Source organism: Schistocerca piceifrons, chromosome 1 (genome assembly GCF_021461385.2).
Source record: "Schistocerca piceifrons isolate TAMUIC-IGC-003096 chromosome 1, iqSchPice1.1, whole genome shotgun sequence".
Lineage (NCBI taxonomy): Eukaryota > Metazoa > Arthropoda > Insecta > Orthoptera > Acrididae > Schistocerca > Schistocerca piceifrons.
Window position 1 is genome coordinate 516893545 of NC_060138.1, and position 14061 is coordinate 516907605.

Below are 14061 nucleotides of genomic sequence, written 5' to 3' on the forward strand. Positions count from 1 at the left end.
GCAACTTTCACATGCTACGTCACATAAAATTGGTTGGCAGAGTGCACGTCATTTATATTAATTATGACACTATTACCGACAGGTGGCGTCTGGTACATTTGTTACATTCCATTTGCACATACTGTATTCAGTAGATCTTTTTTATATTAAAAATACGTAATTAAAATATGTAGATGTCAAAGCTAAAATCTGTACTTGTCAGGATTAAAAAACAGTAAAATTATCATTTTTATACGATCTAACAGGCATAGGGCGATTTATATATCTATGGTGCTGGTGTGAACTTGTTTTCTTCTACGGTCTGCTTCCGTGGTTCCCGCCACTTTGGTGTTGTGCCGCGGTCCGCTCAGTCGTCTGCAGTCCATCGCCGCGGGCAAGAGGGCCGCACAGGAGGGCCCCGTCAACGACGCCAGGCGTTGCACGCGTCTTCCGGCTTCTCCACCGCGCACCATCTCTCATCCCTTGGCCTGGATCTCCATACGCAACAGTTGTCATCTTAGTAGGTCGTCATAAATGCTAAAATAGGCGTTATGATTGAATTCGCTTTGTTCGTTGAGGATTAAATCCGGATCTTTATTTTTATGGGTGTATATTGCGATCTCTTCTAAAATGTTAAGGAACCGTCCCTTGTGAGCCCTAAGCAGGATGTCTAAGTTGTTTTCAATATTCGTGACTGAGTGCTTTGTCGCAGCCATATGCGCCCCAAAAGCTGTTTTGTTTTGAGAGTAGGTGTGCTCCCTGAATCTGGTTTCAAAGTTCCTACCAGTCTGCCCTATATATTGTTTACAGCAGTCATTACATTTGATTTTATATACACCTGAATCCTGAAATTTATTCCTACTATTACATATTCTATGCCGGAGCTTCAATTTTAAAGTGTTACTTGTTCGGAACCCTATTTTAACGTCGGTTTTACGACAGCATCTTTCAATTTTGTCTGCAATTCTTCCATTGTAAGTGAGAGCTACATATTTTTTCTTGTTGTTCCTCTTAACTGCTACTTGCCTTCCTTCTGTTTGTTCCATTTGCCTCTTCTTTATCTTCCTATAAATAATCATCACCTGCTTACACGTATATCCGTTCGCTACGGCCACTTGTTTTAAAATACTTAACTCCTTTTCTACTTCGTGTTGGCTTAGTGGCAATCTTAGTAGCCTGTATACCATCGAAGTAAAATATGCCCATTTGTATCGCGGTGGGTGACAAGAGCGCTCGTTGATAACTAGATCTGTACACGTAGGTTTTCTGAATATGCTAAATTCATGCTTCCCATTTTTCTTTATTAGTGTTAAATCTAAGTAATCTGTACGGTTGTTTTCTTCAAATTCCATGGTGAATCTAATTTTCGGGTGTTGAGAGCTCATTTTTTGTGCTAAGTTTTCGATATCATTTTTATCTCCTTTGTATAATAAAATGGAGTCGTCCACATATCTCCTGTAATATACAATTTTCTCAGCGATATTAGGATTTTCATCAAAGAATTTGTTTTCTAAGTGATTTACAAAAATGTCAGCCAGCGTCCCAGCTAAACTGTTCCCCATTGCCAGCCCGTCTTTCTGTTGATAAATTTTACCATTGAAAGTAAAGTAATTGAACGACAAGACATGTTCCAACATTTCCACTAGTTCAATCACTTCCCCCAGTGCCAATTTACCATGAGTGAGGAGATTGTTCTTAATGATCTCAATCGTTTCTTTTACGGGAATGTTTGTGTACAGATTGGTGATATCCAACGAAGCTAGTGACGCATTCTGAGGTATAAGTACGTCTTTAATTTGCTCGGCAAATTCGTAGCTGTTGCTAATGTTGAAAGTCCGACGATATGTATATGCCGCCCTCAATCTGTTATTTAGCTCTTTATTTAATTTATAACTTGGGCTGCTGGTGTTATTAACGATTGGGCGAATCGATTTTTCAACTTTATGGAGCTTTATTTGTGATCGTAATTCGGGGATTCGCGGATTCATTACTTTCAGTTTAAACCTTTCCTCCTCTGTGAATAGAAACACACTGTTATCTATTTGTTTCCTTATTTCTGTTTGAAATTTCTTGGTTGGATCTTTCTTGACTTCTACTATTCCGTTTTCCATAAAGAACTTTTCAGTTTTCTCTATATAGTCTGTATCGTGTATTAAAACCATAGTGCCGCCCTTATCTGCCTTTGTGACGATAGCCTTACGTGATTCTAACTTCTTATTCAAGCCCTTAAGAGTTAGTAGTTCGTTTCTGTTCTTGTGAGCAGAGTGCATTTCATCTATAATCGACTTCTTTACTTTAATTGCCGTGTTTGTCTGTTCGTATCTATTCATATTTGCTATATCACATGCAATTTTCACTTCTGCGACAGTCTTTTTTATTGTATTTGAGTTAATTGCGGGATTTAGGTTATATTGCAGGCCTTTATTTAAAAGATTCTGCTCATCTTTTGTTAATTCTATCTCAGTTAAGTTCACGACCCTCTCACAAAAAGTATGCAACTTTTTATACGCCGTTTCGTTATCAGTATTAAAATCTACACCTAGGTTAAAAAGCTTCTTCTGATGTCTGTTTAGAGTTAATTCTCGCTCCCTGCCAATTCTATTTTCAATCTCTCTGCTTACGTATGTGAACTGTAATGGAGATAAAATGTCACCTAAAATCAAGTGAAGATTAAAAGCTTCTCTATTTAACTTGTCTTTCATTTTATATGCTTCTCGAATTTGAGTTTTAATCCATAATACTTCACTTTTACGTTTTACTATTTGTGCTATGTTTGACATATTCCTGATTTTTACTTTTGCGTAGTTAGGAGTAATCCCTGCGTCTAAGCATGTTTTGTTAAATTTTATTTTCAAGTTTTCTTTCATTATCTTTGTCCTAATACGTAAGAACTTCGTAATGTATCCCGAAGCCTGACGTGGCACAAACTTTGCAAAAACAGACATAATGTCTTATGGGATAACAGCAATCAGTGATTTTATAATGTTACTTTAAATCCGTCTTGATTGCAAATTTTTTTTTTTATTATTCATATGACCGGTTTCGGTTCATTCAGAACCATCTTCAGATCTGTAAAAATAATTATACACTCCTGGAAATTGAAATAAGAACACCGTGAATTCATTGTCCCAGGAAGGGGAAACTTTATTGACACATTCCTGGGGTCAGATACATCACATGATCACACTGACAGTACCACTGGCACATAGACACAGGCAACAGAGCATGCACAATATCGGCACTAGTACAGTGTATATCCACCTTTCGCAGCAATGCAGGCTGCTATTCTCCCATGGAGACGATCGTAGAGATGCTGGATGTAGTCCTGTGGAACGGCTTGCCATGCCATTTCCACCTGGCGCCTCAGTTGGACCAGCGTTCGTGCTGGACGTGCAGACCGCGTGAGTCGACGCTTCATCCAGTCCCAAACATGCTCAATGGGGGACAGATCCGGAGATCTTGCTGGCCAAGGTAGTTGACTTACACCTTCTAGAGCACGTTGGGTGGCATGGGATACATGCGGACGTGCATTGTCCTGTTGGAACAGCAAGTTCCCTTGCCGGTCTAGGAATGGTAGAACGATGGGTTCGATGACGGTTTGGATGTACCGTGCACTATTCAGTGTCCCCTCGACGATCACCAGTGGTGTACGGCCAGTGTAGGAGATCCCTCCCCACACCATGATGCCGGGTGTTGGCCCTGTGTGCCTCGGTCGTATGCAGCCCTGATTGTGGCGCTCACCTGCACGGCGCCAAACACGCATACGACCATCATTGGCACCAAGGCAGAAGCGACTCTCATCGCTGAAGACGACACGTCTCCATTCGTCCCTCCATTCACGCCTGTCGCGACACCACTGGAGGCGGGCTGCATGATGTTGGGGCGTGAGCGGAAGACGGCCTAACGGTGTGCGGGACCGTAGCCCAGCTTCATGGAGACGGTTGCGAATGGTCCTCGCCGATATCCCAGGAGCAACAGGGTCCCTAATTTGCTGGGAAGTGGCGGTGCGGTCCCCTACGGCACTGCGTAGGATCCTACGGTCTTGGCATGCATCCGTGCGTCGCTGCGGTCCGGTCCCAGGTCGACGGGCACGTGCACCTTCCGCCGACCACTGGCGACAACATCGATGTACTGTGGAGACCTCACGCCCCACGTGTTGAGCAATTCGGCGGTACGTCCACCCGGCCTCCCGCATGCCCACTATACGCCCTCGCTCAAAGTCCGTCAACTGCACATACGGTTCACGTCCACGCTGTCGCGGCATGCTACCAGTGTTAAAGACTGCGATGGAGCTCCGTATGCCACGGCAAACTGGCTGACACTGACGGCGGCGGTGCACAAATGCTGCGCAGCTAGCGCCATTCGACGGCCAACACCGCGGTTCCTGGTGTGTCCGCTGTGCCGTGCGTGTGATCATTGCTTGTACAGCCCTCTCGCAGTGTCCGGAGCAAGTATGGTGGGTCTGACACACCGGTGTCAATGTGTTCTTTTTTCCATTTCCAGGAGTGTACTAATTTACTATTTCACGAAAGCAAATCTTTTTCATCCTATCTTATCAACATCAAATGTACCAGAACGTACCTGATATTTAAGTTACAGGAGTAACCCGTCCAATTCAGCAACTTTCACATGCTACGTCACATAAAATTGGTTGGCAGAGTGCACGTCATTTATATTAATTATGACACTATTACCGACAGGTGGCGTCTGGTACATTTGTTACATTCCATTTGCACATACTGTATTCAGTAGATCTTTTTTATATTAAAAATACGTAATTAAAATATGTAGATGTCAAAGCTAAAATCTGTACTTGTCAGGATTAAAAAACAGTAAAATTATCATTTTTATACGATCTAACAGGCATAGGGCGATTTATATATCTATGGTGCTGGTGTGAACTTGTTTTCTTCTACGGTCTGCTTCCGTGGTTCCCGCCACTTTGGTGTTGTGCCGCGGTCCGCTCAGTCGTCTGCAGTCCATCGCCGCGGGCAAGAGGGCCGCACAGGAGGGCCCCGTCAACGACGCCAGGCGTTGCACGCGTCTTCCGGCTTCTCCACCGCGCACCATCTCTCATCCCTTGGCCTGGATCTCCATACGCAACAGTTGTCATCTTAGTAGGTCGTCATAAATGCTAAAATAGGCGTTATGATTGAATTCGCTTTGTTCGTTGAGGATTAAATCCGGATCTTTATTTTTATGGGTGTATATTTCGATCTCTTCTAAAATGTTAAGGAACCGTCCCTTGTGAGCTCTATGCAGGATGTCTAAGTTGTTTTCAATATTCGTGACTGAGTGCTTTGTCGCAGCCATATGCGCCCCAAAAGCTGTTTTGTTTTGAGAGTAGGTGTGCTCCCTGAATCTGGTTTCAAAGTTCCTACCAGTCTGCCCTATATATTGTTTACAGCAGTCATTACATTTGATTTTATATACACCTGAATCCTGAAATTTATTCCTACTATTACATATTCTATGCCGGAGCTTCAATTTTAAAGTGTTACTTGTTCGGAACCCTATTTTAACGTCGGTTTTACGACAGCATCTTTCAATTTTGTCTGCAATTCTTCCATTGTAAGTGAGAGCTACATATTTTTTCTTGTTGTTCCTCTTAACTGCTACTTGCCTTCCTTCTGTTTGTTCCATTTGCCTCTTCTTTATCTTCCTATAAATAATCATCACCTGCTTACACGTATATCCGTTCGCTACGGCCACTTGTTTTAAAATACTTAACTCCTTTTCTACTTCGTGTTGGCTTAGTGGCAATCTTAGTAGCCTGTATACCATCGAAGTAAAATATGCCCATTTGTATCGCGGTGGGTGACAAGAGCGCTCGTTGATAACTAGATCTGTACACGTAGGTTTTCTGAATATGCTAAATTCATGCTTCCCATTTTTCTTTATTAGTATGTGCAAATGGAATGTAACAAATGTACCAGACGCCACCTGTCGGTAATAGTGTCATAATTAATATAAATGACGTGCACTCTGCCAACCAATTTTATGTGACGTAGCATGTGAAAGTTGCTGAATTGGACGGGTTACTCCTGTAACTTAAATATCAGGTACGTTCTGGTACATTTGATGTTGATAAGATAGGATGAAAAAGATTTGCTTTCGTGAAATAGTAAATTAGTATAATTATTTTTACAGATCTGAAGATGGTTCTGAATGAACCGAAACCGGTCATATGAATAATAAAAAAAAAAAAAAAAAAAAAAAAAAATTTGCAATCAAGACGGATTTAAAGTAACATTATAAAATCACTGATTGCTGTTATCCCATAAGACATTATGTCTGTTTTTGCAAAGTTTGTGCCACGTCAGGCTTCGGGATACATTACGAAGTTCTTACGTATTAGGACAAAGATAATGTAAGAAAACTTGAAAATAAAATTTAACAAAACATGCTTAGACGCAGGGATTACTCCTAACTACGCAAAAGTAAAAATCAGGAATATGTCAAACATAGCACAAATAGTAAAACGTAAAAGTGAAGTATTATGGATTAAAACTCAAATTCGAAAAGCATATAAAATGAAAGACAAGTTAAATAGAGAAGCTTTTAATCTTCACTTGATTTTAGGTGACATTTTATCTCCATTACAGTTCACATACGTAAGCAGAGAGATTGAAAATAGAATTGGCAGGGAGCGAGAATTAACTCTAAACAGACATCAGAAGAAGCTTTTTAACCTAGGTGTAGATTTTAATACTGATAACGAAACGGCGTATAAAAAGTTGCATACTTTTTGTGAGAGGGTCGTGAACTTAACTGAGATAGAATTAACAAAAGATGAGCAGAATCTTTTAAATAAAGGCCTGCAATATAACCTAAATCCCGCAATTAACTCAAATACAATAAAAAAGACTGTCGCAGAAGTGAAAATTGCATGTGATATAGCAAATATGAATAGATACGAACAGACAAACACGGCAATTAAAGTAAAGAAGTCGATTATAGATGAAATGCACTCTGCTCACAAGAACAGAAACGAACTACTAACTCTTAAGGGCTTGAATAAGAAGTTAGAATCACGTAAGGCTATCGTCACAAAGGCAGATAAGGGCGGCACTATGGTTTTAATACACGATACAGACTATATAGAGAAAACTGAAAAGTTCTTTATGGAAAACGGAATAGTAGAAGTCAAGAAAGATCCAACCAAGAAATTTCAAACAGAAATAAGGAAACAAATAGATAACAGTGTGTTTCTATTCACAGAGGAGGAAAGGTTTAAACTGAAAGTAATGAATCCGCGAATCCCCGAATTACGATCACAAATAAAGCTCCATAAAGTTGAAAAATCGATTCGCCCAATCGTTAATAACACCAGCAGCCCAAGTTATAAATTAAATAAAGAGCTAAATAACAGATTGAGGGCGGCATATACATATCGTCGGACTTTCAACATTAGCAACAGCTACGAATTTGCCGAGCAAATTAAAGACGTACTTATACCTCAGAATGCGTCACTAGCTTCGTTGGATATCACCAATCTGTACACAAACATTCCCGTAAAAGAAACGATTGAGATCATTAAGAACAATCTCCTCACTCATGGTAAACTGGCACTGGGGGAAGTGATTGAACTAGTGGAAATGTTGGAACATGTCTTGTCGTTCAATTACTTTACTTTCAATGGTAAAATTTATCAACAGAAAGACGGGCTGGCAATGGGGAACAGTTTAGCTGGGACGCTGGCTGACATTTTTGTAAATCACTTAGAAAACAAATTCTTTGATGAAAATCCTAATATCGCTGAGAAAATTGTATATTACAGGAGATATGTGGACGACTCCATTTTATTATACAAAGGAGATAAAAATGATATCGAAAACTTAGCACAAAAAATGAGCTCTCAACACCCGAAAATTAGATTCACCATGGAATTTGAAGAAAACAACCGTATAGATTACTTAGATTTAACACTAATAAAGAAAAATGGGAAGCATGAATTTAGCATATTCAGAAAACCTACGTGTACAGATCTAGTTATCGACGAGCGCTCTTGTCACCCACCGCGATACAAATGGGCATATTTTACTTCGATGGTATACAGGCTACTAAGATTGCCACTAAGCCAACACGAAGTAGAAAAGGAGTTAAGTATTTTAAAACAAGTGGCCGTAGCGAACGGATATACGTGTAAGCAGGTGATGATTATTTATAGGAAGATAAAGAAGAGGCAAATGGAACAAACAGAAGGAAGGCAAGTAGCAGTTAAGAGGAACAACAAGAAAAAATATGTAGCTCTCACTTACAATGGAAGAATTGCAGACAAAATTGAAAGATGCTGTCGTAAAACCGACGTTAAAATAGGGTTCCGAACAAGTAACACTTTAAAATTGAAGCTCCGGCATAGAATATGTAATAGTAGGAATAAATTTCAGGATTCAGGTGTATATAAAATCAAATGTAATGACTGCTGTAAACAATATATAGGGCAGACTGGTAGGAACTTTGAAACCAGATTCAGGGAGCACACCTACTCTCAAAACAAAACAGCTTTTGGGGCGCATATGGCTGCGACAAAGCACTCAGTCACGAATATTGAAAACAACTTAGACATCCTGCATAGAGCTCACAAGGGACGGTTCCTTAACATTTTAGAAGAGATCGAAATATACACCCATAAAAATAAAGATCCGGATTTAATCCTCAACGAACAAAGCGAATTCAATCATAACGCCTATTTTAGCATTTATGACGACCTACTAAGATGACAACTGTTGCGTATGGAGATCCAGGCCAAGGGATGAGAGATGGTGCGCGGTGGAGAAGCCGGAAGACGCGTGCAACGCCTGGCGTCGTTGACGGGGCCCTCCTGTGCGGCCCTCTTGCCCGCGGCGATGGACTGCAGACGACTGAGCGGACCGCGGCACAACACCAAAGTGGCGGGAACCACGGAAGCAGACCGTAGAAGAAAACAAGTTCACACCAGCACCATAGATATATAAATCGCCCTATGCCTGTTAGATCGTATAAAAATGATAATTTTACTGTTTTTTAATCCTGACAAGTACAGATTTTAGCTTTGACATCTACATATTTTAATTACGTATTTTTAATATAAAAAAGATCTACTGAATACAGTATGTGCAAATGGAATGTAACAAATGTACCAGACGCCACCTGTCGGTAATAGTGTCATAATTAATATAAATGACGTGCACTCTGCCAACCAATTTTATGTGACGTAGCATGTGAAAGTTGCTGAATTGGACGGGTTACTCCTGTAACTTAAATATCAGGTACGTTCTGGTACATTTGATGTTGATAAGATAGGATGAAAAAGATTTGCTTTCGTGAAATAGTAAATTAGTATAATTATTTTTACAGATCTGAAGATGGTTCTGAATGAACCGAAACCGGTCATATGAATAATAAAAAAAAAAAATTTGCAATCAAGACGGATTTAAAGTAACACTTGAAGAAGGTGCCGGAAATTAATACTTCAGGTAGAGAAAAGAGACGTGACAAAAATTTTAACAGTACTGTAATAAACATGGATGCTTTGGTTTTAGTTAAATTTCATATAAAATTCAAAGAGACAAATTCAGGGAAGGAGGTTAAACACATTACGATGAATATTTGTGTCGCTGAGGCTAAAAAAGACTGAGATTAAGAAATACAAATGAATCCTGAGACACAAGAGAATACATTATAGAAATGGGTATAAACACTACAGAGGTGGAGGAGGTAAGAATAGGAAATGGGAACCAGGGAAGCAATAAACCATTTCGCTGGTTCATGTAGATTAGTGGAGGATTTGCTCATCTAGATATTAAATGTGAACTGAATATACTTGTATTTTGGTCCTATGCCTTACTTTGAGGACGAGGTATGAATAGGTAGAATGAGTGAAATAGTGAATTAGTATTTTGCGGATCAGCCACCATTTATGAAAAGTCAATAACATAAGGCTGAAAAATTTGAAAAAAATTAGTGTACGGAATATACACTCCTGGAAATGGAAAAAAGAACACATTGACACCGGTGTGTCAGACCCACCATACTTGCTCCAGACACTGCGAGAGGGCTGTACAAGCAATGATCACACGCACGGCACAGCGGACACACCAGGAACCGCGGTGTTGGCCGTCGAATGGCGCTAGCTGCGCAGCATTTGTGCACCGCCGCCGTCAGTGTCAGCCAGTTTGCCGTGGCATACGGAGCTCCATCGCAGTCTTTAACACTGGTAGCATGCCGCGACAGCGTGGACGTGAACCGTATGTGCAGTTGACGGACTTTGAGCGAGGGCGTATTGTGGGCATGCGGGAGGCCGGGTGGACGTACCGTCGAATTGCTCAACACGTGGGGCGTGAGGTCTCCACAGTACATCGATGTTGTCGCCAGTGGTCGGCGGAAGGTGCACGTGCCCGTCGACCTAGGACCGGACCGCAGCGACGCACGGATGCACGCCAAGACCGTAGGATCCTACGCAGTGCCGTAGGGGACCGCAGCGCCACTTCCCAGCAAATTAGGGACACTGTTGCTCCTGGGGTATCGGCGAGGACCATTCGCAACCGTCTCCATGAAGCTGGGCTACGGTCCCGCACACCGTTAGGCCGTCTTCCGCTCACGCCCCAACATCGTGCAGCCTGCCTCCAGTGGTGTCGCGACAGGCGTGAATGGAGGGACGAATGGAGACGTGTCGTCTTCAGCGATGAGAGTCGCTTCTGCCTTTGTGCCAATGATGGTCGTATGCGTGTTTGGCGCCGTGCAGGTGAGCGCCACAATCAGGACTGCATACGACCGAGGCACACAGGGCCAACACCTGGCATCATGGTGTGAGGAGCGATCTCCTACACTGGCCGTACACCACTGGTGATCGTCGAGGGGACACTGAATAGTGCACGGTACATCCAAACCGTCATCGAACCCATCGTTCTACCATTCCTAGATCGGCAAGGGAACTTGCTGTTCCAACAGGACAATGCACGTCCGCATGTATCCCGTGCCACCCAACGTGCTCTAGAAGGTGTAAGTCAACTACCCTGGCCAGCAAGATCTCCGGATCTGGCCCCCATTGAGCATGTTTGGGACTGGATGAAACGTCATCTCACGCGGTCTGCACGTCCAGCACGAAGGCTGGTCCAACTGAGGCGCCAGGTGGAAATGGCATGGCAAGCCGTTCCACAGGACTACATCCAGCATCTCTACGATCGTCTCCATGGGAGAATAGCAGCCTGCATTGCTGCGAAAGGTGGATATACACTGTACTAGTGCCGACATTGTGCATGCTCTGTTGCCTGTGTATATGTGCCTGTGGTTCTGTCAGTGTGATCATGTGATGTATCTGACCCCAGGAATGTGTCAATAAAGTTTCCCCTTCCTGGGACAATGAATTCACGGTGTTCTTATTTCAATTTCCAGGAGTGTACATAAAGTAATTAAAAAATTAAGTAGAAGAAAAAATGAAAAAAGTGAGTCGTAAATAAAGATGGGAAGAGAAATCACTGTATTTTTTACCAGAGTATACTGATTTAAATCACGAAATGTCCCGTTTGATGACACAGCCCATACTGAGTTATCTAAGCCTGCTTAGCAGTTGTGTTGATGCTAAAGCGTTTTTATGCTCTGCAGAATCTATTTTGTGAACGTGTTAGTGGTGAGAGCAAACTCAGGACTGTGAGTGTCATTTCACTACACACCTTCATAAGCAGTCTTTGGCATAAAATGTAGGGTGGCTTGCGTAACACAGATGTAGATTATAACTCATGACTATTATAACAGTGCCCTACAGATAGCATAAATAATAATCATAATAATAACAATAATAATAAACATTAAATAAATTCAATACTCATGCTGATACTTGAAAAAATTACATTTCAGCCCCCTGAACGGGGCTGGAATCTTTTCTCTTTATAACCCGGTTTCATTACCATACAGTAGTACTAGAGTTCCCATCACTTTATAGACAAGACATGAATTTTTTTGCAATAAGTGACGAAATAGAATAACGTAACCGAAACTTGAAGGAACATCTGGAGCGAATGGAGAGACAAGGATTCCTAAGATGTACTTGTAAAACAAACCAAAAGGAAAAAGGGACATGGGACAGCCAGTTGAAAGAGGAAACTGAGGCCAAAACAATTCAAAAGGCCTAATGTGTGAAAGGCAGTGGAAGAAGAAGAAGAAGAAGAAGTAGAAGATAAAGAAGACTAATGCTGCTTTCATTCCTTCAATAAGATCTACAACTATAAAAACGGATTTCTCGACACTTTTGTCATTATTTCAAAAGTATTTCTCTGACATACCACCATACTATGCTACCACGAATGCCTTTGGAATTAATGATTTTTCACTTTTAGATCGGCGGTTTTGACAAATATGGGGTACAATGAATGTAACTTCCTAATAGTTCTTAATTGCGGGGTGGCTTTTATGGACAATCACGAAATAACCCAATCATGAGCCACAATCCAGTCAAAGCTTCAATATGACAGTTCCCTTCTGTTTTTTAATATATAGTAATAGACTGTTGCCCACATCATTCAAATACTCGGGGTCGAAACAATAAGGCGTGCATTCCGCTGCATAGTGGAACATCAAGAGCTGCTTAAAACTTGACCTGACGTTCTGCAGAAGATGAACAAAAGTTATTGTTAGGTCCAGGACGGATTAAACAGTCCAGTACTATATCAGTCACGTGTTTCTGACCACCGTTACGTATAGATGTTTCTTCCGAAGAGCCCTCCCAGAACTGCGATGACGTGTTTCTTTGTCTGGGCAGATGGTGGCAGTGCCGGCGGTGACTGCCTGGGCCGTGTGTCCGCTGCTGTCCCGCATCGTCACGAAGACCGACCAAGAGGAGATGGGGGCTCAGTGGCAGCTGCCGGTGCCTGTCTGGCTTCCAGCTGACATCTACGCTTCACCAACATTCGAGTTCTTGTATGTCGTCCAATCTTTCTGTGTTCTGGTTGCAACCGAGTCCTGTCTCAGCATAGACATCTTCTTTGTTCGTATGATGCTGATGGTGGCAGCCGAGTTAGAAGTTCTGAATGACAACCTTTGTGCAATGGAACACATTCATTTCCAAAGTTTGACAACTGAGGGAGAAGGACTTATTTCTGGACGTAAAAGAAAAGACCGACAATTATCATTATTTACCAGTGGCCAGTCCCTTGGTGAACAGACATTGACAGAGAAAGCTGCACATGAGTGGCTTCATCAACAACTGGTCAAGAATGTGCTTCATCATCAGGCAATCCTAAGGTTAGCAGTGTAGATATCATGTGTAACAGACTCTCTTGAAGTTCTCATAAACTTTTCCTTTCACTTTTGCTTCTGATTGCTCATTTTGTTGTGTGTACTAACCCAAAACGAAAAAAAAAGATAACCACTTTTTAGTTCCTTTGTGTGAGGGGACTGCCTCTGAGACTAAATAATAGCTTGTATTCTTGTTTACCATATCCATTGCCACAAGGAACATATGGAACTCTGAGCCAATTACTGCCATGAAATAAAGTTCAGAGAACTTACATCACATGATAAACAAAACACAGGAACTCGAACTCGGGACCTTTGCCTTTCGCGGGCAAGTGCTCTACCATCTGAGCTACCGAACCACGACTCACGCCCGTTACTCACAGCTTTACTTCTGCCAGTATCTCGTCTCCCCCAGGCTGTGGCTAAGCCATGTCTCCGCAATATCCTTTCTTTCAGGAGTGCTAGTTCTGCAAGGTTCGCAGGAGAGCTTCTGTAAAGTTTGGAAGGTAGGAGACGAGATACTGGCAGAAGTAAAGCTGTGAGTACCGGACGTGAGTCGTGCTTCGATAGCTCAGATGGTAGAGCACTTGCCCGCGAAAGGCAAAGGTCCCGAGTTCGAGTCTCGGTCGGGCACACAGTTTTAATCTGCCAGGAAGTTTCATATCAGCGCACAATCCGCTGCAGAGTGAAAATCTCATTCTGAAATCACAGGAGCATTAAGGAAGCAAACAAATTCTAAAAACCTGTAATGACCAAACAAAAAGCTTCAGTAGAAATATTACTTTTATCATGTAGTACATAAATATGCCTGACACTGGAAATCTTAAGGTGATGATTAAGATAAACATACATTAAGTAAATACAAAC

The 14061-nt window shown here is 41.8% G+C and overlaps 1 protein-coding gene across 1 annotated transcript in view; it reads left to right on the top strand.

Moving 5' to 3' along the window:
* Positions 1-13213, top strand: part of LOC124744161 — a 53720-nt gene extending 40507 nt beyond the window's left edge. Inside the window, exon 3 of the mRNA XM_047248916.1 lies at positions 12719-13213. Within this exon, the coding sequence (XP_047104872.1) occupies positions 12719-13213 (495 nt within the window). The remainder of the gene's footprint in view (positions 1-12718) is intronic.
* The last annotated feature ends 848 nt before the right edge of the window (positions 13214-14061 follow it).